Source organism: Ammodytes marinus, assembly GCF_949987685.1.
Source record: "Ammodytes marinus genome assembly, chromosome: 17".
In the NCBI taxonomy this organism is placed as follows: domain Eukaryota; kingdom Metazoa; phylum Chordata; class Actinopteri; order Uranoscopiformes; family Ammodytidae; genus Ammodytes; species Ammodytes marinus.
The window spans coordinates 9030269-9055187 of NC_137221.1; the positions used below are offsets into that span (position 1 = coordinate 9030269).

Consider the following 24919-nt stretch of genomic DNA (forward strand, 5'->3'; position numbering starts at 1 on the left):
TTATAAAGCATTGTTTTAGCTTTGTTATGTACAAATTTGTATCAAGTGTAGCGATGTCAATAAAATTCAACTGACAACTTAACAGTAGTCTGTAATTATGTGCCTGTTGCTCACTGCTTTAAGTACATGAAAGAAAACAAAAACACCCATGACAATGAAATTTCTTCAAATTTATTTGTTTTGTTAGAAAGCAAACATGTTAACGGTTGGACTTGGCAACTCTCTCCAACTCGTCCTTCTTCTTGATGGCGTAAGAGTTAGATGAACCCTGAAAGGACAAGAAATTCAGAATGTTTAATATCACTATAAATATAAACCAAGGTTGAACAGTTGTCAATAAGCATCAGGAGAGTACAATAATAGTATCTGTAACAGTGTTTCATCTATCAGTATGCTATACGTGGATAAAGGTACCTTGGCTGCGTTGATCAGCTCATCAGCCAGACACTCGGCGATGGTCTTGATGTTCCTGAAAGCAGCTTCTCTTGCTCCAGTGCACAGCAGCCAGATGGCCTACAAGATGACAGAGAGAACAGGACATGAGTGGGTGAGACACTCACAAATCTAATTGGTGGAACAAACACTGGCAATTAGTGTAATGTGTCTTAGTTTGTGATCGACTGGGCCACAATAGACTTAAGCCAATGGATAAGCGAAGACATTTCCTCTGCGAGCACTCTAGCACACCAGGACAACGGGACAGTGTCTAGGCGTGACTCTAGCCTCACTTAATGCATCAAATCAAGAAAAAAGACTACCAAAGCATTTAAAAAAGACTTGGGATGGAAAACAAGTTTCTAAGGCAAGTGAGTGATTACCTGGTTGACTCTGCGGAGGGGCGACACATCGACAGCCTGCCTCCTGACGGTACCAGCACGACCGATACGAGTGGAGTCCTCACGGGGTCCACTGTTGATGATGGCGTTCACCAAGACCTGCAGAGGATTCTGGGAACACAATTCAAAATAGTAAGAATTTGAACAGAACATATTACAAAGAAAAACACATTCCCCATACTGCATACGGAACGAAACCTGACAAGAAGTGCTGGTAATCTGCTCAATGTATAAAATATGTAATGTGTCTTAGTTTGTGATTGACTGGGCCACAACAGACTACAGCCAATGGATAAGCAAAGACGTTTCCTCTGCGAGCACTCTAGCACACCAGGACAACGGGTCAGTGTCTAGGCGTGACTCTAGCCTCGTTTTTACATTCATTAGATACATTTCATTTGCACAGTTGACACAAGCAGTGGCACACGGTTTAATTTGTTTTGGCTTTGTTTACTGAACTTTCCATATATGTAGAATAAACATGTCTATTAAACCAGTGTTTTTAAAGCAGAACAAACTACTAATGGATCCATAGGGACCTTAGACCCTTGTGTATTATTTCAATAAAAGTCTACCAAATACTAACAGTTTAATCCAATAGCACAGTTCACCCTTCCCTGTAGCTAATTGATTGCTGCCGTCACAATATCAGTCTTGAACCAGCGGCGCCTTCTTAATCAAGCCACCAATACTGAGTAATATGTAGGGTAAAATGTAATAAGAGTAAGAATTGCTGTGAAACTTAGTGGCACACACCTCTCCAGTCAGCAGGTGGATGATCTCAAATGCGTGCTTGACGATGCGACAGGTCATCAGCTTCTTGCCGTTGTTGCGGCCGTGCATCATCATGGAGTTGGTCAGACGCTCAACGATGGGGCACTGGGCCTTACGGAAACGCTTGGCGGCATAACGTCCTCCAGAGTGTGGCAGGTACTTGGCGTACTTCTCTTTCACAGCAATGTAATCCTATAGTGTACCAGAGGGTGGTTTAAGCATTGAGGTTAATAATACACATCATTTGAACACAGCATTGTTGAGCTAGAGTATGTTAAAAAATGTGTCTTGAGTTTGTGATTGACTGGGCCACAACAGGCTACAGCCAATGGATAAGCTAAGACGTTTCTTCTGCGAGCACTCTAGCACACCAGGACAAGGGGTCAGTGTCTAGGCGTGACTCTAGCCTCGTTTTTAGATTCATAAAATAATTGTATTAAAACATAGTCAATGCAAGTAGGGACTGTCCCTAGCTGCTTACCTGCAGGGAGATGTCATTGATCTGGACATCATCGGTGCTCCACTTGCCAAAGAGCTTGATCTCTGGGCTTTCAGCCACTGCTGGGGCAGTCTCCCAATCAGTCACTGAGGAAAAAGCAGGAGGTCAATTAAACTAGAGCAAAGCGTCAAATTATTCTCAAATGTCATAGCAATTAGAACTGTATGTAAAAGCGATTAATTTAATAATCCCCAGAGGAGGAAATACATGCGTCTACCACAAACTGTCTGGTTGACACTGATCACTAAAACTCAATGTGTTAAATCTGACATGAATTGGATAAAAGGTATGTAAGCTACATGATTGCGCAGATTGGGAGCGATATCTCGCTTGGCAAAATGGATCAGCTACAAATAACATACAGTGATAGAGCCTACTCTCCATACATTTATTCTTGGCATCGAACACTTTTAAATTAAAAATGTAAGCTCAGAAACAGCCAGTTTCACAGCAGGGCCCCAGTTGAAGCCTTGTCACCACACAAGCTAGCGGACATTGGACAATGGCGACATTAAACATTCATTAAATGTGGCTGTATTTTCTACTACACAACTTGGCAATAGAAAGTATAAAATCGCAATATTTCGCAAAAAGAAGCAACGCACGAGGGATCTATCAAGGCGACTCGTCAACATGCCGCATCCACATGCGCTAACAGGTTAGCTATATGCTAAAGCTATGCGCCGTTGTGCTCGTGAGGAAAACTTCGTGGAGATAAAGCAACATAACGGCACGGCTAATGTATTTTACTTTTATGAAATTGACAACGGGAGTCAGTACTGCTCTTACATATCCGAAGAAACCCATTTTCAAGACATATGAAACAAGAAAAAGTGAATTTTGCACTCACTTGTGTCTGCCGCTCTGTACCACACTTCACTGAGACGGAAAAGGGCCTTCGTGGGGCGCCGCGTGCAGATATCCGGTGAGCTGCTTGGTAGTTTCCGGTTCGCAAAGCATGTATGGAAATGTAGTATTTTTTTATTTTAAATAAATAATAGTGTTAGGTAAAGTTTCCGAAAGTGGTTAACCTTTTAATGTTCTCTAAATCGCTTGGCGGATGCTAAACTAACGGCGGATTCTATTAAAAAAAGAAAGGGTATAGCCAAACCAACATATTGACTTTTGATAATTATCCATTAAAATGAGATAAATAGCTTAGTTGTAAACATTATACAGTAGGCCCATTATATCTGACAGTTGGAAAATTAACTTTTAAGCAACATATTACTAACAGCAAATATAACTGCGAATTTTAATCCAACATGACTGCAAATACAATTTGTTTCAATGATAAATATTAACAGTAATCATAGCAAAACATTATGTGTAGTGTTTTTCGAACCTGGAGGACCAATTGTCCTGCACATTTTAGATATCTCCCTGCTCCAACACAGTCGATACAATTGATCAGCTTGTTATCGTAGCTTCAGGAGTTCATAACGAGTTGGTGATTTGAATCGCCGGTTGCAGCAGGGAGAGATCTAAAATATGCAGTGGTGTAGATGAAAATAGAGAAAATTATCAATTCCTTTACATACTTAATAGCAAGTAGGCCCTATATTAAAAATGCAGCGTATATTAAACAAAAATCACCATTTAACACTAAAAAAAAAATGTTGCATTTTTGTGCTGACATTTCTTGTATGCTGATTCATGTGTGATAAGTGAAATTTATCGGGCTTTATAAGCCTCCCCAATGAACCAGTTGCTAAAGAGTTTTAATTTCTGATTATGATGTTAAATTATCAACTTTAATGTGGTAGTTCAATTGTTTAGGTGTCATATGACTGAACAAAGACAACACCTTGCAAAAATTTAAAACAAAACACAATATTCAAAACTCCCTTTTATTGAGGAATTGGCCATATTTGACACATTTTCATTTGGAGACCAAATACTGTAGAAATTGTAAGACATTGTCAAAATAGTTGTTTATGTTTGATTTTCAAAACAAAAGTGTAGATATCCACAGTTTGTAAAGTAAAACACTGAATGCTCCAGATATCCCTTATATATATATTATATGTATGCAATTATTTTCTACAAGTAAACATGAAACAACCAAATATTTTATATACAGTCTATGGAATCAACATATTCAACAATATTAAAGTAATAACTGCACAATTAACAACAGTTTAAATAATCCCATCTTCACCTTTTTCCTTACTTATATCTAGTTAAACAGCGTGCAACACATTCTTTACTCGTTAAAAACAGTAATTCGCTTCTTGTAATTTTAAACACACTATAGATTTTCCCATTTTTATTCTTTTGAGAAACATTAATAAAGAACAGGCAGCCATAAAGATAAAAATAAGAATCGATCCCTTTTTCCTACAGCAACAGACAAACAAGAAGGTTTGCTCAAACGCCTGAGATATCTAAATGCGATGGGAGGTATAGTACGTAGGTATGTACAATAGTCTGGAGGACAAGTAAACACTAACATAGCACTGCCAGTCTCCGGCTACGTTACATCAGTCTCCACAACCTGTCTATCAATATTTTCTTAGCGCCATCGCTAAAGGCAGTGTATCATAGCACTTCGGTATGGAACATGAAACACTGAGGCATGAGGGGAGTTTTAAGGCTTAATCTACGAAAGCACTGCATTACAATGATAAAGCACATGATATTCATGATCACAAAAAAACATGATACCAAAAGGTTAAAAATGGAAGGATAAATAGATATAAATTACTGCATCAAAAGAAGAGCAGGGCAGTTTTTCTGTACATATAGACAAGACGACAGGGAGTCGTCGCTCAGGCACTGTTGTGTTGTTGTGTGGTATTTTTGAGGTATGTGTGACCAAACACACACACGTATATAAATATATACTGTATGCTTTTGTAACAAAATGAAATTTTTGTGCAAATTAAAGGGGCACTCCACCAATTATTGGGACTGAGACTGCACATTTTTAATAAAAAGCTAACATTACAAGCTCAATGTGAGGAATTTGATGACATTACCAGGCAGCAAGCGTCTAATAAACGATACTAGATAGTTGCATTTTGGGTATTGCAGCATTTTGCATGTGCAAAACTTAATCTTGGGATCAAAGTCAGGATATTTCAGCGTCTGTATATCTATCTTTCTAGTGGATGCAATAATAATTTGTTGGAGTGCTCCTTTATTTAGCCTTTTTTATTTGTTGCTTCCGACAGCTTGTGCCTTTTAACTTATTTTCTAAAGGAGTAACCCTCAGTCCACAGTCTGTGTTGCGCTGGATTTGTCTGACAGCAGCAACACAGTTAAAAAATAAATTCAGTTTTACATTTTGGGCAAAACACTTATTTGATCTACATAGGAAGATAAATTAAATCTTTGATATCTGTATGATACATATGATAGCTAGCTGCTGGGTATAGCTTCACATGATGTACAGACATGAGTGGTATCTATCTCCTTAACTAACTCTCTGGAAGAAAGCAAATAAGCCCCAAATTGTACCCCCAACAAAAATCCCTTTTCTTTTTAAAAGAACCCCAGTAGTTACCAGGATGAGCATACAAAACTAAATGTATCTAAAGATACACAAACTTCCCAATCAGAAGGTTGAAGTAAAAACAAACACTGGTAACTCTGTTTGATTACCAAGTGATTTCTAAGAACTGTAATCCAAGAACCAAGATTGCAAAAAGAGTCCTTCAAGTGTACTTTGCGCTGTAGAGGCAGAGTTTCATACATGGTTGAATTTAAAAGCTTATAAAACTGCAGGGTGTGTATCTCTGAATGTGTGTGTGTGTGTGTGTGTGCGTGCGTGCGTGCGTGCGTGCATGTTGTAAATTTTTTTCTCCCCTAAACCAGCCACTTCTCCATGCACACGCGGAACACGGTCTCGTTCGAGTGCCAAAACACGTGTTGGACGCCCGGAATTGTGCAGATGATCAGATCTCCGCGAGCCGCCAGCGTCTTCAGCCCGAAAACATCTCTTAAATACAACTGAGACAGGAAACAAAGAATAGATTAAGGCCAAGTTCTCCTGGGTTCACAGTTTGTACACCGTTTAAACAAAGTATGTAAAAAGATGACGTGCTGCATTTGGATAGAAACCTCAAAACTTTAGACATAAATGCAGTGTTGGGAACGTTACTTTAAAAAAGTAATTAGTTATAGTTACTCACTACTTGTTCCAAAAAGTAACTGAGTTAGTAACTGAATTACTTTATAATAGAAGTAACTAGTTACCAGGGAAAGTAACTATTTGCTTTAGCCTACTGTAAAAAAAAGTTGCTATATGTCAACAAATTTGGATTTTTCTGAGCAGTTTTCACAAGTCAGTTGAAATGAGTAGAACAGACAGGTAGGCCTACTTGTATGCTACATAACCTTTAATATTTATTGCACATCAACATACAGCAAGATGTTTATCCTGCACTTCAAGTATTTTGTTCTCAACAAAAGTAGTAGAGGAAACTGCTGAATGTACCGTGCTGATCTGCTATACATATCACTGGATTCACTTCAGGGGTGTCGGCTAAAACACCACTTAAGGCCAAAAACGTCAGACTATGAAGCATGAGACAATGAGAGGAGGAGTAAGGATTTATCCTATGTTTATTTCCTTCTTTAACATGCACAGCAGCATACAGATCCCAGGAAAAGAACAATAGCAATACTCGGCTCGTGATGACACGCTAAACAGCTGTTGCAACCGGCGAATCGCGGCCGTTTAATAACGTGCATAAATTATAATTTGTAGAGATCGGGAAACTCCATGCACTTACTCACAAGGGCGATGCAAACAAACTCAGGGAGAGCACGTTTCAACCGTGGATTGAGAGAAAAATAAAATTCACTAAACAGGCGCTCCGGCTGACTGACGTGACGGCGCAGTTATAATGTCATCCACACTGAATAAAACACAACTTAAAACACACTGGTCTCCTCACTAGCAGTTTTTGTAGTATGGAGCCAGGGGTGCGTTCGGATTACACAGTTTATTCAATCAATTCATAGTAATGCACCTTACTCAGCTGACCAAGCCATAGATACTAGTTACATTCAAGGCTAGGAGCATAATTCTTTTTTCGGCATAGTGCAGGTCGAGAGCGCATAAGAAGAGGATTGGATGAGAAGATAGAAGACAACAAGATAGACCAATCATTAGACTTTGTCAAGATATGTTAAAAAGCCTTGCTGTCGAAAAGGCTCATTACTTCTTTTTTGACTTTTCATCTGTCTCTGAAACCTGCATACGCTGTCCTGTGATCTCACTTCATTAAACAACAACTGAGAACTTTGAAACTTTTTCCAGTCATCTTTTATTTTTTACCTTCCATACATCCGAACAAAAGAACACGAGATATTATAGTTTTTAATAACGATAACGGCGTTGTAACGACGGAAAAAGTGATTAGTTAGATTACCCGTTACTGAAAAAAGAACGGCGTTACCTAACGCCGTTATTTTAAACGGCGTTATTCCCAACACTGCATAAATGTGAGATATTCCAGCGTTATAATATTCAAAGTGGGCCGCAATAATGCTTGGCACAAATAATTCCTGATGTATCTTATTGATAAAACTAATCCAAAATTATAACAGTATTTGTATTGATCATTGAAATTATCTGAAAAAGGCGTCTGGTTTGTCGTGTACTATTTTCACTCACCTCTTGCTCTTGCATCTCGACTACAGTCTCGTTGTCGTTATAAAATCCAAACTGACTGGAAATTGAAAGGGAGACAGAGGGATGTCACAAACAGTCATCTGATCATCTACAGTCTAACAAAAAATATATACAGTATATCTTGCACAATTGAGGAAAGCGTCAACTAACCCAGATTGTTCAATGAAACAAGAAAAAATAAGCAATGTTAATGCAGAAAAAAAAAGTATGTTAAAGAAGAGAGAAAGTCACCTGGACTGCCAGGGAGTGATGACTCCATCGTCCGGTCCTCCGACCAACACCAGCTTTTGGATTTTGAGGAAGTTCTTCTTCCACACTGCGGTTGAGATATAAACCATGTTGAAAATACACACAGTGACCACATTGTCAGGTATAGTACATCTGTACAACTTATTAAAATCCACTAAGAGCTCTGCTATAAATCAAACTTTTACAAAGTTTATGATACTATTTGTTATATTTACAACTTAATATCTTGAACTAACGGACTTTCCATGTGTGAATACACCCTAAGCCTAGTTCTGGACTAAATTGTACTTTCAATGGACAATCTCCATTCAAAATTCCATTTAGTCCAGGACTAGGCTTAATCCATGTCTGTGAAATCCATTGTGTCACTGAGGCAAAACACATCTGTAAATCGATTATTTGCATTTGTGCAATGTGCAATGTGCATCTTCATTATGCAGCAAACTGACTGTAAAATCGACAGAGTAAATCAATTTTCCCATAAATAAGCACCGTTACTTCCTGGGAACATAGTTATTTATGGATGTATCATCAGACAGACACAGGAGGAATGTGCTGACCTGTTGCATTTGGATTGGGTCTCTCACTGTCCAGTAGAGCCAAGTACTCACTGCTGTTTACATACAGGTCTCTGTGGTGGGGGTCTGCAGAGACGAAGGACATGGAACAAGAAAGTCAAAACAATTGTTTATTAAGCATCTTGTTTGTTAAGCAATCGGAAACATCCTTATACTGAAACTCCATAACCACACACTGTATCTTCTTTTCAGGTTTGACGAGCTAAACGGCTTCTGTGTGGCAAACTGTATGGTGAAAGTTCTTCTTGGAGACTCACCGTTCCAGAAGTTGCAGATGGAAATCCTCTGACCTACTGAGTTGTAGCAGAGGCGGTAGAGGTTGGACTTCACAAACTGTGGGAAGAGGTACCTCAAGTAGTCTGTGTCTGAGAGAACAACAAGAGAGACAAAGACATGTGAAACCTTCGGCCTGAATCGACATATGTTCACCTTTTAAAATTGAGAATGTTAGTTTGTTTAGACATGCAGTTGTAACGAATCAACATTAACATTAATTTGCAGTCATGTTTTTTTTATTAATGTTAGTCCCATATCCCTCTCACTTTCTGGTCCCCATCAACTCCTGAGGGAAATAAGTGGCTCTTAATCTACTAAATGCTCCACTGTGATCACCAGCTAATCTATCATTTTGTCTGTCTGCTGTTTGAGTTTGAGAAGAGATAAGCGCCTGATAGCGAGGCTGGTTTGCACTTCTGGGAAGCTCAGTGCTTCAATACATTGTGTCGGAACTTGTTTCATAATGAGAAAAACCTTATAACGCATTAAGCTTTGGACGTCACTGTGCTGCTTCGTTTGAATCCCTGAATATTTTTTTGTTGTTGCTGTTGGCACAAATACAAACCAAGTCTCAAACCTTCATAAAGCCTCTCCTGCCTTAACTTTTTTTTAACATGGCATGAGCTCATGGTCTCATAAAGCTCTATTATAAGTTATTTTGAAGCACATCAGCAAAGACAAGCTTTTATACCAGAATACAGCTGGGAACTGACGAACAAATCGTGAAATGTTACAATCTTTCTTTGCACATGACTCTCACGTGTGAGAGAACATACGACCTCATTCACACTTTGTGGGTTTATACACACACTGTATAACCGATTCCCTGAGAGCTTTTCCCCCGAAAACAGCTGCCTGCTGTAGCCAAATACAACGCCATGAGAGCTGTTATGGTGAACCAAAATAGTAAACTTGAAGTTAGGAGGCTAAACAAAGAGCTGAAACTTGCTCTGTCAAGCTCCGTAAAAGCGAAAGTACCTGCTCTGTAGATTTATTTCAACATTGTCATTTGATACATTAAGTATATGTTAAACATAACAATGCATTCATCTTCTCGAGCTGAACCCACCTCCATATTGGCCAGCCTGAGGCGAGGACAGAGAGATGAAGGTCTTGACGTTGTGGTCGGGCAGAGTGGAGAGGATTCCCCTGCAAACCAGCCCACCTGGGAAGATATCCACAAAAAAATATTTTTCAGCTTTCAACCTGACCACGTTTTATAATAACAGTCTGAAGTGCATCAATGTCCAGGTAATCACTTAAATCACGTATATACATTTAAGTTAGAAATATTATCATTCATTATTATTGATTTTTTTAAGTAAAGCATGACATATCTATAAAGTTCCCCACAGAAATATGTTTTTTTTTGTGGCAGAATTGTTTGTGAGTGATTTACATTTATGGACAAAGAAAATTTCCAGGGCAGACTATTTCTTCCACTGGTTAACAGCAGCTTGAATGACAAACTGCTGACTGGGAATTTCCGACACCTATTTGAAGCAGAATCCCATGAGTCATAATAAAAATCACGCAAAAAAAAAAACGAATCATGAAATATAGGAGAGAAATATTTACAATTTTCTGAAAAGTGTCCCTCTGAAGTCAAATTTTTGCCAGAATGACACTATAGAAACATACCAAGACTGTTTTATAATCTTTAGCAAACACCACGTTTATGTCAGTGCTCCGCAGACCTTGAGAGTAGCAGATGAAGTGGACCCCGCCTCCTGCGTTTTGCAGTACTGGGTAAATAGCTGCTTTGAATCCCTCCACCTGCTTCCACAGGGGCTGCAGGCTGGCGCTCTTGTCGAACAAATCGATCACCGTCACGTTTGTTCCAGGATGAGACTAAGGGAGATAAGATGAAGATCAGTCAATGAACTTGGCTCGTAGGGTTTTACACAACAAACAGCATGCTAACCTAAATAACCTCCTCTGTTATCAAAGGTCAGTGCATATTTTTAGATACATTATTGATCAGGTTATGCTTTAAGTATTGATCAATGTTAATCACTCAGGCTGTTTGGAAAAAAGGCAGAAGCACAGACCAACTGAAGCAAAACGAGCGCGGTCTAAATTTCCCCTTTCAATTTTTATTACCCCACCACAAATGAATGTCTAGTATCAGTTTCAGCTACAAAAACTTCCCTTTTTACAACATCACCACCACTTTCTTGAACTCAACCAGGTACCTCCTGACAACAACACTGTCAAACTGTGCGTCTGTATCAAGGTGTGTGCGTGCGTATGTGTGTGCGTGCGTGTGTGTGTGTGTGTGTGAGTGTGTGTGTGTGTGTGTGTGTGTGTGTGTGTGTGTGTGTGTGTGTGTGTGTGAGAGAGAGAAAGAGAAAATTCAGGTAGAAAAACTGGACAGAGCTCATTTAACTATGCCTTCTGCAAACAGACTAATTCTTACAGATATAAATCAACAAAAAAGTCAATATTGGCTCAATTTTCACACAAAAATTGTGTATTACATTTTAGAATATTACACCGCAAAATACATTTGATATTAAACCAATACAACACAGTTACAACGCCATGAACAGTTACATGTCAGTATCACTCACATCACAGTGCTGCAGGAAAAGGCAGACAACCAATTAATTTGACTTTACCAGACAATCACCCGATTTTACCATTATTTTAACAGCTGATTGGTGTGAAAGAGTAGATACTGAACAATGCAGCGCATCATTTGACTGATAACATGTGGTGATATAAGCTGTAAGGCCTGCAGTACATTATGTACTATACGGTCAACCCCTGGAAAATAAAAATGCATCAATTTCCCGTCCCAAAAATATCTACAAAAAAAAAGAGCCACACTGAACAAGTCCCTCTTTATTCGGAGCACTCACCTCGTTGATGAACCGCAATAAGTTGGTGAAATCCCCCGAGCTGTCAAACAGACCGTGCACTATGATCACCGGCTTGTACCCTACCACCGCAGCCCAAAGACACGCACCGAGCAGCGGGAAGAGCAGCGCGCTCGCTCCGCCGCTCCCACTCCTTTTCCTTGAGTGTGAGCCCTTCATTATAATAACTCAGCAATAACAACGAACAATGAACTAAATACAACCTTAAAGAGTAAGTAAATACAATAGATAACTTAATAACAAAAGAAAAACAATAACTCCCAGTTGTTTGGCTAATGTTGTGCTATTTTCCTCAGCTCCATTTCTTTCTACGAGCGGCGGAAGAGGAGAGCTGAAGTCCACTCGTAACAGTCCCCCCAAAAAATCCCTTTTTTCCGCGCACGCTGATTTGATAGCTTATTAAAACCTAAACAAAAACAAGGAGCTGCCTCTGAGCTTTGCTTTGGTGTATTCTGTTGGTTCCGGTTTTAAATAAAATGTTATGCAGCAGCTGCTGACGTAGTTTCCGGTTTCAACTCATCCAATCAGCAGCTCGAAGGGGTTCCCTCATTCGGTTATTTATAAAATCCAAAACTCCAGGGACAAAAAGCACAGGAGTGGCATGAGTTACATGCTAGAAACGATGGGCCCCATTTAGAATATAATTTATGTATTAAAAGGTTTCCATTGCAAGGGTGTGTCCCAATCGATCGTCTGTGTTTAGGATAATGCATCATGTGTATTTTGACACAGGACGCCTACTTTGTAATACTCTGATGGTGCATATGCACATACCTTTATATACTATCTATGGCACAAACAAACATTGTACAAAGAACATGATTTGTTGTGCGTCAACAGGCTTTATTATCCAGTCCTGCAGGTTTATAGCAAAACAACACACCCCACACATTATAGTTTACAGTCAATACAAACGTACATACATGCACTGCCACCATTACTAACCACCTTTCTGGCGTTTGGTCCATTTCAAACAGACTTGCGTTGGTTAATAATTTCTAATAACAATCGGCACTCTGATGGCTGTGCAACACATTAAACATTTATTTTCAATAGAGGGTACTAGAAGGGAAACTTGTTATCTCATGACCTGTGAAAAGACTGGAGTCACTTTAAACACACGTTTTTGGCTTGTTCTGATTAATGACGGAGTGTCAGGTTGTACTTAACTTTGTTTATGCTTCCACTCATAGATATTGTAGCATTGCATGCCTCCAATTGCAATTATTGTAGCAATTATATTTCAGCTTGCTTGCTCAGCATCTCGCAGGAAAAGGAAAGTGAGTTATTGCTTCCTCAAAAGCTGTTCAAGCTCTAGCGAAGCGTTGCACAGCATGCACAAAAAATAAACCAGCCATGTCAAAAACAAGCCTTGTCAAGACTTCTTCAAAACATAGTTTCAAGCAAATAAAGTGTTTCTCCCCCCCAGAGTGGTGAATCTTCTGGAGCGCTACACAGTAGGCTCCAGCAGCTCCTGTATCTGACACAAGGTGTCCTTCAGGGTGACAGCTAATGTCTCTGCATTTGTCTCCTCGCAGCAGTTGAAGGCCGTGATGGAGAAGTGGACGTGGTCGGCCTGCGGGTTGTAGCAAACGGCGTAACCGTCAGGAACAAGGGGCCCGAAGCACATCACGCTGTCTGTGTTGGCCGGCACCTGAAGCAGGAGGAAAAGAGAAAAGAGAAATAGTAAGATATGTGCAGTTATAAGGCAGAAGCTAGGACTAGGTGATATCGCTGAAAACAATATGACAACAAGGTTTTTCTGTTTCGCAGGAGTACATATCCAATAACCTTTTGATGTTCAAGCAATACACTGTGTTCAACTGTTAAGGATTACAGTAAAAAATTAAATTAAATTCAAAACAAAACAATTATCTGATTAGTTGATGGACTGAAATGTGTCTGCTCCAATAATTGATCAAACATTTAAGTCATTTTTAAATGCAAAATATCAAGTGTTTGCTCATTTCTGCCCCTCCAGTAATAGGATTTTCTCTTTTCCATTGTTTAACATGTTCAGATTTTGAGGATGTCACTTTGGGCTCTGGGAACGTTTCTGCAAATAATTTTAACTATTTTCTGTCAATTCATTGACTAATCCGATAACTGACAACGCACATAAATCATTAATGAAAGTAATCATTGTTTGCAGCTGTGAAAGAAATAACAGGATACAATCCCATAACTCCACACTGTAGATAAGATTGACCAAATATTTAAATCTTAATTCAGTGGTTCAGTGGGTAAATTGTGAGAAATGTTATTTAAGTTTCTGGTAAGCACAACAAAAAATATATAAGGATTACAAATTTTACGAATAATTTCACTTCCCACTCTTTTGTCATGACATTAAAATGCCACATACCCTTTAAATCTATGAAGACAAAACCCTCTTAAGTGGGTTGAGTTGAGTGTACAAAAAGGCAGAATACAGTGTGACAAGGTGAGGTAAAGGAAAAGTGTTGACTTTGACAAAAAAACTGGATGAACCCAGAGTGAATCACCAGATTAAGAGAAACCCCCACCATGCACTGCAGCTGGCTACACTGTAAAGACGTAATAACAAAAAACTGTGACTGTGGAAAATAACAGGGAAATTCCAACACGCTGTGAAAATCACGTGAGCTTTTTACTGTCAGGAACCTACAGGTAATTAAAGACAAACAAACAGAAGTTCAGCGGCTTGATTGCTGCTGGAAACTCCCAGTTGACAGTCAATGCACCACATTGAGAAAGATCACATCACATGATCCAGAACAACTTGAAAACTGCCGATAGTAAAATTCCCTCTGTCATATTAACTCTATCTTGCAGTCAGACTCAGTACCTACTGTAAAAACAAATATATGAGCTGCTTTTAAACCGCACCTGCCCTGTCCTGAGTTTCCAGTGTGTTGCCAGGCCGTAAGCTGTGTCCATGAAGATTTTGGGAATGCTCAGTCCTTCCTCGATGGCCTGCAGCTTCAGCCCCAGCAGGTGGCGCTCAATGCCGTGTCCTCTAAATGCCTGTGCAGAGGTGAAAGGTGAAAAAAGTGGTATATAAGTGTTTGAATCAGTTTCTTACAAGACAACAAAAGCTGTGGAAAGGTTTGATGATGAATCACCTGCTCAGTCAGAGCTGCATAGGTGTCGACAGCTTCTCTGAACATCTGCAGCTTTGCTTCCGGCTGCAACATAAAAAAAACATTTGGAAAATAACACAATATGATTGAATACAGGAAAAAGGACAGGAACAAGCCAGTGGCATTTCTCACCGATACGGACGGATCTCCGAAGGCGAGAATGAACTTGAGCGTCTGAATTGTGGGCGAGCGGATGTATTCCGTCCGTCCTCCTCGAAACATCCGCTGGGAGACGATATCACAGGCGGCACACACCTCATTGTGAACTCTGGGAAAAAAACAAAAAAAAAAAACAGTGAAATCTACGAAGACAATCACTGCTGATTTCAAATCAGACAGGAACCTACAGCACATAGGTCGACAGCTGGAATCTAACCAGGGACGACACGGATAAGTGGCATGCGCGGTAACCACCACTATTCTGTTCGGTTTTGTTCTACTCTATTCCTTTCTAAGTGCTGTGGATATACACTGATAATAGATGACACGTCTGAGAGATTTTTCTTTTAATAGAAACAATACAAAGTAGTCTCTTTGTTTGGGCTGTGAACCCACTGACCTGTAGTAGGCGAGCTGCAGGGCCACCTGGATGAAGGAGTGTGGACTCAGCTTGTGCGTCTTGGGAAGATCTTTACCAAACCTCTTGAAGTTGAATACGTTCACGTCCAGGTCATTGATCAGTCTGCGGGGAAGTTAAAACATATTACTTCTAAGTATTTGTGACAAAATGAATCCAAACACATTATAATGTATTGGACAGCAGATACATAAGAAACATTTTTTTCCCCCTCATTTAGGATTAATTAATTAGTATTCTTTGAAGGTATTCTTTATATTATTATACTGTATAAAAGATTTAAACTTCATAAAGGCAGTCGAGTTGATGACAGCTTTCTGCTTTCTTCAAGGTTACAGTCACACAGAAAAGATAAATGTGTTTACACTGCTAAAAAGGCAAACGGCAAGATTATAGCATGGAACGAGAATTTATATTCTGTAGAGACATTCTCACACTTTGCCACCCTGCGCAAGAGAATATAAAAGAGAAGCTCACATGTCCAGGTTCTGCTTGGCGTGCTCAATGTCCCTCTTTATTTCTCTGTCTATGTGAAAGTAAAGCTTCTTGGGCATCGCTAGGGGGATCAATGGTGCTCGCTTTGGGTCCGGTTTCTCACTGCAGACGATAAGACATGAATAAAATTAGTTTAAAAATGCGATGAGACATTTAGCTATCGCATTAGCACATTTTGGTGAATCTTTACCAGCGCCCTGTGGCCTCTTGTTACAGTATTATAGTGTCACTTAGGACTAAAACTTCTGTCAAATTATTTTAAAAAAATTGTGGAAGTTTAAACAGGCAGATACAACAGGTATATTTACAATAACAATCAAGGTTTAGTTTGAAAGTAAGATAAGTTTGGCTGTAACACGACACACTTAGGGCTACGTAATGCTACAAACCCAAAGTACAAGTGATAGGAATGTTAGTAGTTTAAATAACTTATGGAGTGATTTAAACTATTCCGACAAACTGACTATAAAACCCCACAAGATGCATCAAGGTGCGATACTTTTTCTCCTCGTTGTCTCACCAGTATGCCAGGACATGATCCAGCAGTGTTGCTATGGGCGGACCCTCAGCGGTGGATTGTTCATACAGGAGACCCCACGAGCCGTCCTCGCCCACCACAAACTACCACACCACACCATAACCACAGACAAAATGTTACTACAGCTTCATGACTGTAACGTTTAATCTAACCTTTTCCTTGTTCCACGTGAATATTCTGGCCTCTCACCTGCAGAGTTTTATCAAACCAGCGGTTGCCGCTGTTGGAGTACGTCCCACCTCCGTGGAGGACCTGAGCCGCCTTACGACTCGCGTATCTGTCAATACAAGAAGGTACTAACACAATCAATATACCAACTCAAAAATCCCCATTTTATGCTACTTTATACTTGTACTACAATACATTTAAAATGGAAATATTCAAATTTTTAATCCACTATATTTAGTTGACACTTATAATTACTACTAGTTATTTTTTACATGAAATAACAAATGATATGATGCAGTACTAGTCTACCTCAAATTTTAATGAACTACAAAAATATTTTAAAAATGCATTTACATCTAGTGTATTTGTAAGTTATAAAAAAGATTTATAAAATATCATATTATATAATAATATATCATTTTCAATTTGGCCCATGTGTGTGTGTGTGTGTGTGTGTGTGTGTATACTCAGTACATTTTGATACTTAAATTACATTTACTGATAATACTTCTCTACTTTTAAACTCTGGACATTATTTTCAGATTTTGTATTTGTATAGATATTGTATTTCTACTTATAAATCGAGTAAAAGGATCTGAGAACTTCTTTCAACAAATGGCATGTGATGTTTAGTTCAAGTCTAATCTAAGCCTGTAACAATCTTTGGATGTAAAGCTGCCAACAAGAAGCAACATTTCAAACAAAGGAAGGGACATTTGTACATTGTTGCTCGATACCAAATGTCAACAGACATAACAATGATATCTGAACACACACGTAGTGCAAACACGGAAATACTTGAACGTGGGATATGAAACAGTGAGGAACAGTTAGAGTAGGGGTGTGTGTGTGTGTGTGTGTGTGTGTGTGTGTGTGTGTGTGTGTGTGTGTACTTACTTCTCATCTGATATCCTCATGACAGGAGAATCCAGACACAGGGAGAAAAGTCCCGTCTCTATCAGCTGCACTGACTCCTTGTTTAGTTTATCTGAGTCAAACACAAACATTTCATTTTAGCACTTTAACGATGATGATCGCACGCACACTTGTAGTTAATACGATCATTGAAACTATCACTAATACTAGATAATTACATAATTTATACATTTTCCCTCAGGGGGTGTATAAAATAAAGTATCTTTATAATGTATTGATGTACATTATACATGGCTTAAACATGCAGCATAGTCTACTTTGTAATAACAGTTTGTACACATAGCAACTTCAGTAGTGTATTATTATGGATAAACATTGATAGGAGTGTGTTTAGGGAGCTACCTCTAAGCAGGCGGTTGTAGGCCTGTCCCCATGTGTGGCGGTGCTCGCTGGTCAGAATGCCCATGGGTTCCTTGTCCGTCTTCCAGGACTGAGACCTGATCCTCAGCAGCTGTCCGTGGATCTGACCCTCCGTCATCCGTGAGCCGTCGCTGTTGTAGACCTCCAGCTGGAAGAACTACAGGCAGAAAAAAACAGAGGCCATGTTTGTTATGTCTGTCCTCTACACATGATTTAATAAGACAGATGTTGTGTCTTTGTCCGTTGGATTTTTAGATCAGTCGAACAGGCCCCTGACATAATGTTGTGTTTCGTGGTTTTTACAAGAAACAGACTTTGACATTGGGTGTGTTGTGTTCACAGTAAACAACATACTTGTAGTGGAGTCGGTTTCGAGACGCTCTCCTATTTCGCAATCACAACCCACAGGCCAACAAGTGCAGCTCAAACACAACACACACATTTGGTTTACAGCTGAAACAATGAGATAAAGTGGATCAACTTATTGTTTTTTTTTTAAATCTATTTTGGGGGACCTGTCTTGGACTATTGATTTGACGAAATAAGTAATTTAATTTAATTTTGGTATTTGGGAAATTGTGGCCTTTCACAATTTACTGATATTTTTATTAGACTAAATAATAATTAATCAATTACTTGGGAAAACAAGTGTCAGATAATCAACAAAAACAGCCTTTTAGTTGCAGCCCTACTCCGAATTTAGTTTAGCGGATTAATCAATAAATACATCTGAAACTCAATCTGCAACTACACTGACAATCGATTAATTGGTTAAGTCGTCAACATTTTGGGATTTATTATTTGGGGCATTTTAATTTGATTGGACAATTGGAAAGCAGAGAGGCAGAAAGGAAACTTGGGGAGAGAGACATTGCGCCTATGTATTGTGTGGTAACCACTGGGCCACGCAAAACTCTTTGGATTAAAAGAGCTTCTTGTGCAGTCATGTGACTCTAAAGGCTTAGTGTGTTGCTACTTACGGAGCATTCATGTAGTGTCAGGATAATCAGAAAAATGAGTACCGTAAATAGCTACAAATAAAAATATATATAATACATCATGTTTAAACGCTCTGCGCAATAAAGTACAACACATCTTCTTCGGAGTGCTAATGCTGTTTCAACATTACAACTTTAAGCACATGAACACACTCGATGTCAGAAGAACGACTTTATAACTCAGGAATTCCTGCCATCCGAGGAGCTCGTGAATGCAGCATTAGTCCAGGTCTTGAGAAACCCAACAATCAGGCAGCAAAGCAAAGCAAATAAAATAAACAAGACTTGACATGACATGACTGCAATGTTGTTTAACTTGATAAAGAGACACTGAGTCAACAACAAGAGAGAACAAAGGAGTACAATGTGAACTATAGCTCATCCCACCTGGTAGTTCCTGACGACAGTGATGTGTGTTGGTGAGCGGCGGTTGCGTCCCCCGTGGTAGGCGATGTAGTCGTGTTTGGGCCCTGGGATCCTGCAGGAGGAGAAGAGGAGCGGGTAGAGCTCCATGCACAGAGGCTTCCCTCGCATGATCTCCCCCGGCAACTGACCACTGACAGGGGACAGACACAGAAAACAAGAACAATGTGTCGTTATTAAAACAGATCTAGGGGTTACTTATTTATCTGCTCGTGTTCTTAACAGTTGATTGACAATTTATTTATTTTTACTCCCAGGACAGATTCAGATAAACAAACACAGGATGTCCACCCCCCCTCCCACCCCCCAGAGTACAAATCTGATGCCTGCACTCACTTTTTCACTTACAAATGTTTAATGAAAAAGAATAAGTGCTTGTGGTGTAGTGGTTAGAGAATCCCCCTCTAGAGGCTTAGTCCTCAGAAGCAGCAGACCACGGGTTCAAATCCGGCCCGTGGTCGTTCTCTGCATGTCATTCCCCTCTGTACCCCATTTCAACCCTGTGTCTCCATCCTGTCTTATTAAGTGCAAAATGACAAAATATTAACTAAAAAACATAAGTGTTCAGAGGCCTGAGGGTTTCATACTGTAACACAGTATCAGATAACAAACCATCACTAATGATCCTGATGAACTTTCCTGTGCTGTGGTCTTTGCACAGCTACTGTTACCAACAAATAAATTTAGACACAGATTAACGGCGGCCAGCTGGGTCAAAGTTCACAGCGCTGAAACAGAGGCTGGTGAAACTGTAACGCAACAGATTAAAATGCTGAATCGCTCCAGCAGTTTTATAGTTAATAACTGGCTCCGGTGATTATTTGCAGCTTGTTTTATTTATTGTAATGGGATTTAGTGTTGATCCCGAGCTGTCTGTCTTCACTGTTTACCCTTTTATTTTGGCCGGGATAATCATGACATGAAGTTTTCATCCCATGCATAGCTTCCTTCAGTTTTCGACAAATGCATTTGGCTGTGGCTCAGTCGTTACTTACCTGTTGATTTTGGCCTTGAAGTCCAGAACTGCTGCTATCAGTCTGGATGCAAACCTACATGGAGACAGTTCTTTCATTATTTGACAGGCAGACCTTTAAAACTATGCACAAGAGAAAATCCAGCACTGTGTAACACATACAGTTCAAATATGCTAGAGGTTTCAAATTACAAAGAGAAAAAACAACCAGGTGTTAAGGTCGTCAATGAGGAATTGTAACAATTTTTGCAGGTTTTTTTTTAGTTCAAATTAAAAGGTTGTAGAGGTTGAAGTGGTTGTAATCAAGTTACAAGGTCTTACTGACAACAATGATTTACAAATTAAACAGGTGTGTGTGAATCTAGGTCATGTTTAACTACTTGTATTAAATAGTTGTTTAGGCATCAAAGCAGCAACTAGTGTCTATTGCCCCCTCTCTTTATGTAAGGCTTGGCACACACTGAGTTTTATTTATTTATAAATTTAGTTATACTTATTGGTCTTTTACAGGCTAACATGAACTCATTGTTGTCCTTTTTTAAATCAAAATCTTTTTGTTTGGTTTCATAATATTACAGAGTGCCAGGTTGCTATTTGTTTTTTACATATAATTGAAATGAAAAGAATAGATGAAAAACTATTTATGACACTTCAAAACAAACAATAGAAAAAAAGAAAAAAAAACATAAAAATAAAATCCCTCCCAAATCACTGCCAGTTCACAGAGCCTGAAATGAGGTCAGAAAAGGTCCCCATGCTTTTTGAAACCCTACACTGGAATGCCGAAGCGAGTACCTAATTTTCTCCAGCTTAAGGCAGGACATAACATCTCTCAGCCATTGTATGTGTGGGCGGGACAGGTTCCCTCCACCTCAACAAAATGGTTCGCAGGGCCAGAAGAGAGGCAAACGCTATAGTACGTCGCTTAACTGCAGTTAATCCAACCACCTCGTCAGTGACCCCAAAAAGTCCAATTAAAGGTTTTGGTTCATTGTTGTCTTTTAATATGTGACCTTATCGAATGTGTTCCAATTATGTTGTTTTTACTGACCTTGCAAAATCATATTGTGGTAGTTATTTCCCCCCATTTTACAACTGTAACCTCAAATAAACTCACCTAATTTCATACAATTTAATTCTCCATAGAGACTTTTTTTTGCACGGCCATGGACATCAAACCTCTGCAATTACACATGTCCCTTTCTTTTTATATATTTGTGTTACACTGCCACTTTTATGTACAGGTTTCATCTTTGTGAATGTGTTTTTTTGTCTATTTTTTTCTAAATATATGACCAAAAGAGAAAAAGTTTATGATATGATGATTATACTAGTGTGCATGTTGTTGCAGACTCACACTAGCTGGCTCCTCCAGTCGTTATAGTCTCTCCTGGGCAGAGAGATGGCCGGGCTGGAGTGCACAGGCAGCGGCTGTCTGCCCTCCAAGTACGCCCACTGCACCCACCAGGGCGCCACCTACAGCAAACAAACTGGATGTAATTACATGAACGACGCCATAAAACTAATTTCATCCATCGTTAACACTTCTAATCCACATTAAGGAGGTTGTGTTTTCAGGCCCGTTTTACTAGTTAGTGGAATATCTCAAACACCTGTTTAAAGGTTTCTGTGAAACTGGAAGTTCACTTATTGGCCAAAAATAAATTTGTTTTCCAGATTCAGAATTCATTTTTGTAACAAAAGAGTTTGTTCGTTCATTTTCTGCATTTACGTGAATTGAAAAGTTTTACTACATGTGTCCCATTATTGAATCTGAAAAGTACTATATAAATACATTGTTACATGCTCACTTACATTAACTTGTATAGTACATTTGTTAGTGTAAAAATAACTAGTTAAAAAGGTGTCCACAGCATAACTCTGTAATCTCCTAATCATAGTTGTGCTCTCATTAAATTACAAATGTAGGATTGTGCAGCCTTTCTGAAGTGTGCATGTAGTTTTTGTTAAGACTGTATGAATGTCTTTGGCTTTCTGGCTTTGTCCAACACTTGAAATGTGCAGCAACTACAAAGACACACTATAGATTTGGAGTGAGAGTTTCTACAAATGAGGTGGAGAGCAGGTCGGGTTTTGTTTTTTCTTGGAGGAGTTTCAGGCACCACTGTTGTTATCTGATTTATTGATAGATAGCATCAGTGTTGTTTATAGCCACCCATTGGTCCTTCAAAACACACCCCCACATCCATCCCCTGGCATCTGAATCATTTCCCTCACTGACACAGACAGACCCAGTTCTTGGTGGTTCTGGCTCTCTTCTCCAGCCCGTCTTGCAGGTGTGTACCCAGTCCGCCCGGCCTGCCGAACTCCTGCACCATTCTGCGGGTGTGGCTGATCTCCTCGGGGGGCAGCAGGGGCTCCAAGGCCTTCAAGTAGCCCTGCAGCGTCTGGGCCAACGGGGGCACCGGCTGGGGGGGCACGGAGGAAAATAAACAAGCCTCCTGCCTCATGGAAACCTGGAAGAAAAAGTGAAAAGTTTAGAAATGTTATGCAGAATTGTGTTGAATATATTTGTTAAATGCACTGAGAACTCCCTAGGGCATGATCAAATGAAAATAAAACCTGTTTAATTATAGTGCTGCCTGGTACAGTAACTATGCAAGTCAGCACCGTGCAGTGACTTCCATGAAAGTTTGAACAAATGCCAATACAAGTAGGGCACGGCTATGGCTAGGGCGTATCAAAATAGGAAGTGTTGTGGAAGATATGATGTGGAAACTTGATCAGTCGCCTCTTCTTCGCTTAACAGCCTTTCTGGCAAATAACTACCCTGTATGCCAGAAGTCAGGACACAGGCCACACAGTGTCAACAGTAGGCTTACAAGGATTTAGTTTGTAAACCAGTAAACGACTCACCCGAGACAGCCACGTCCTGCAGGCTCCCGCTTGAAGTTTCTTCAAAATCATGTTTCGTTAAATTCAGAAATCCTCTCTGTGGTGCATCTGCGTTATATATTAATAAAAAGCAGCTTTGAGTTTATATTCTAGAAACTTTGTGCACGATCCCCACAGTGTCAGGCCGTCAAAATGAAGCCCAGCCTTCCTACTTCATGGTGGACGGAGATGACAGTCCGCATCGCTCGATCCTAGCTCCTAGTTTGAAAACATTTGTGCACGGGGTAGCAAAAAAAGAAGAGGCTTACAAACCCTCCGTGTTTTTGGTTTTTCTCCCTTCGCGCTGGCAGCATGCAAAACTCTAACGTACTGACGTGAACAGGACTACAAGTCTGCACACGTGTTGACGTAAAAATGTTTCCGTAAACAGCTTCGTGACCTACGTGACTCATAGGGTGCAGTACCGCGTCTCTCCACAGAGTGTCGATTTACCACTATGAAAGTGATTCACTAAATGACAAATAGGTTACACAAGTAATCAATAATACAACATGTTCATATAAACAACCAAGGGGAGCAAGCTGATTAAAGAAAAGAGAAATCACAAGTAAGTACAGCATGACATCAAGGAATTATGAATTCATATGTTGGACTTATTTTAAAATATCTTGTTTAAAGGTGGAGTCTGCAATTCTGGAGAAAACATATCTCCTCACGTGCTGCTACCTGCCTGCACTGTGAGAGTGCAGAAACAATCCAGTGTTAATACAAAGCCTAGGCTCTGTAAACTTAGAGGGTATGCTATAACAAACGTTTACAGAGCGTAGGCTGTGTATTACACTCATTAGGGGGCCAAGCCCGAGTAGGGCTGGGACCGCGTTTTGCAGAGCAACGCGGTTCCCAAGCCCTGCGGGGCAGGGAACCCTATTGATCTTGTTGGGCCTTTTATTAGGGGGCCAAGCCCGAGAAGGGCAAGGGACCGCGTTATGCAGAGCAACGCGGTTCCCAAGCCCTGCTGGGCAGGGAACCCTATTGATTTAGTAGGAATTATTATTATTAGGGGGCCAAGCCCGAGCAGGAGCTGGGACCGCGTTTTGCACAGCAACGCGGTTCCCAAGCCCTGCGGGGCAGGGAACCCTATTGTTTTAGTGGCGATTATTAGGGGGCCAAGCCCGAGAAGGGCAAGGGACCGCGTTATGCAGAGCAACGCGGTTCCCAAGCCCTGCTGGGCAGGGAACCCTATTGATTTAGTAGGAATTATTATTATTAGGGGGCCAAGCCCGAGAAGGGCAAGGGACCGCGTTATGCAGAGCAACGCGGTTCCCAAGCCCTGCTGGGCAGGGAACCCTATTGATTTAGTAGGAATTATTATTATTATTATTCTTCCGCCCAAAAACTGGTGCTGCAGCCCAAACCAGAAAGTGTTTGGACATGCCACTTGTCGGGCTTATCCAGGTCCGTGCTGTGTACGCAGACACAAAAAAACAGACATGCCAACCACTAGGTGGCGCTACAACAAAGGACAACGCGTTTGGGGCTATAACTTCCACACCGAAAGTCCGACAGTCAAAAATTTCATATCCACAGATGCCCACAAGTCAGCTGCATCTTTTGGGATAGGCCACGCCCATTTGCGTATATATAGATTTTTTGCTACGTCGCAAAAACTGTGTCAGTCACCAAAACACACTCCTCCTACAGTTTTTATCCGATTTGGACGAAACCAAAAGCATTA

General features: G+C 40.1%; 3 protein-coding genes across 3 annotated transcripts; all 3 read right to left on the reverse strand.

Annotated features, from left to right (window-relative positions):
* Nucleotides 1-149: 149 nt before the first annotated feature.
* On the reverse strand, nt 150-3050 carry rps5 (ribosomal protein S5). The gene is made up of 6 exons (XM_080045771.1): nt 2960-3050; nt 2092-2195; nt 1593-1802; nt 819-947; nt 415-513; nt 150-268 (listed from the first exon to the last, which is right to left on the reverse strand). Coding segments are annotated over exons 1-6 (612 nt in total). The 5' UTR covers nt 2961-3050; the 3' UTR covers nt 150-199.
* Nucleotides 3051-3962: 912 nt separating this feature from the next.
* On the reverse strand, nt 3963-12190 carry ppt2b (palmitoyl-protein thioesterase 2b). The gene is made up of 8 exons (XM_080045144.1): nt 11721-12190; nt 10554-10707; nt 9926-10021; nt 8838-8945; nt 8563-8646; nt 7985-8069; nt 7736-7790; nt 3963-6063 (listed from the first exon to the last, which is right to left on the reverse strand). Exons 1-8 carry the CDS (start codon nt 11895-11897, stop codon nt 5920-5922), a joined length of 903 nt encoding a protein of 300 aa, XP_079901270.1. The 5' UTR covers nt 11898-12190; the 3' UTR covers nt 3963-5919.
* Nucleotides 12191-12572: 382 nt separating this feature from the next.
* Nucleotides 12573-23554, reverse strand: cratb (carnitine O-acetyltransferase b). Its single transcript, XM_080045988.1, has 15 exons — nt 23206-23554; nt 22581-22805; nt 21686-21804; nt 20351-20404; nt 19320-19488; nt 17917-18091; nt 17536-17626; nt 16660-16747; nt 16453-16553; nt 15915-16034; nt 15420-15542; nt 14993-15128; nt 14843-14905; nt 14607-14744; nt 12573-13392 (listed from the first exon to the last, which is right to left on the reverse strand). The coding sequence occupies exons 1-15, from the start codon at nt 23254-23256 to the stop codon at nt 13189-13191; spliced, it is 1857 nt and encodes a 618-aa protein (XP_079902114.1). The 5' UTR covers nt 23257-23554; the 3' UTR covers nt 12573-13188.
* Nucleotides 23555-24919: the final 1365 nt, after the last annotated feature.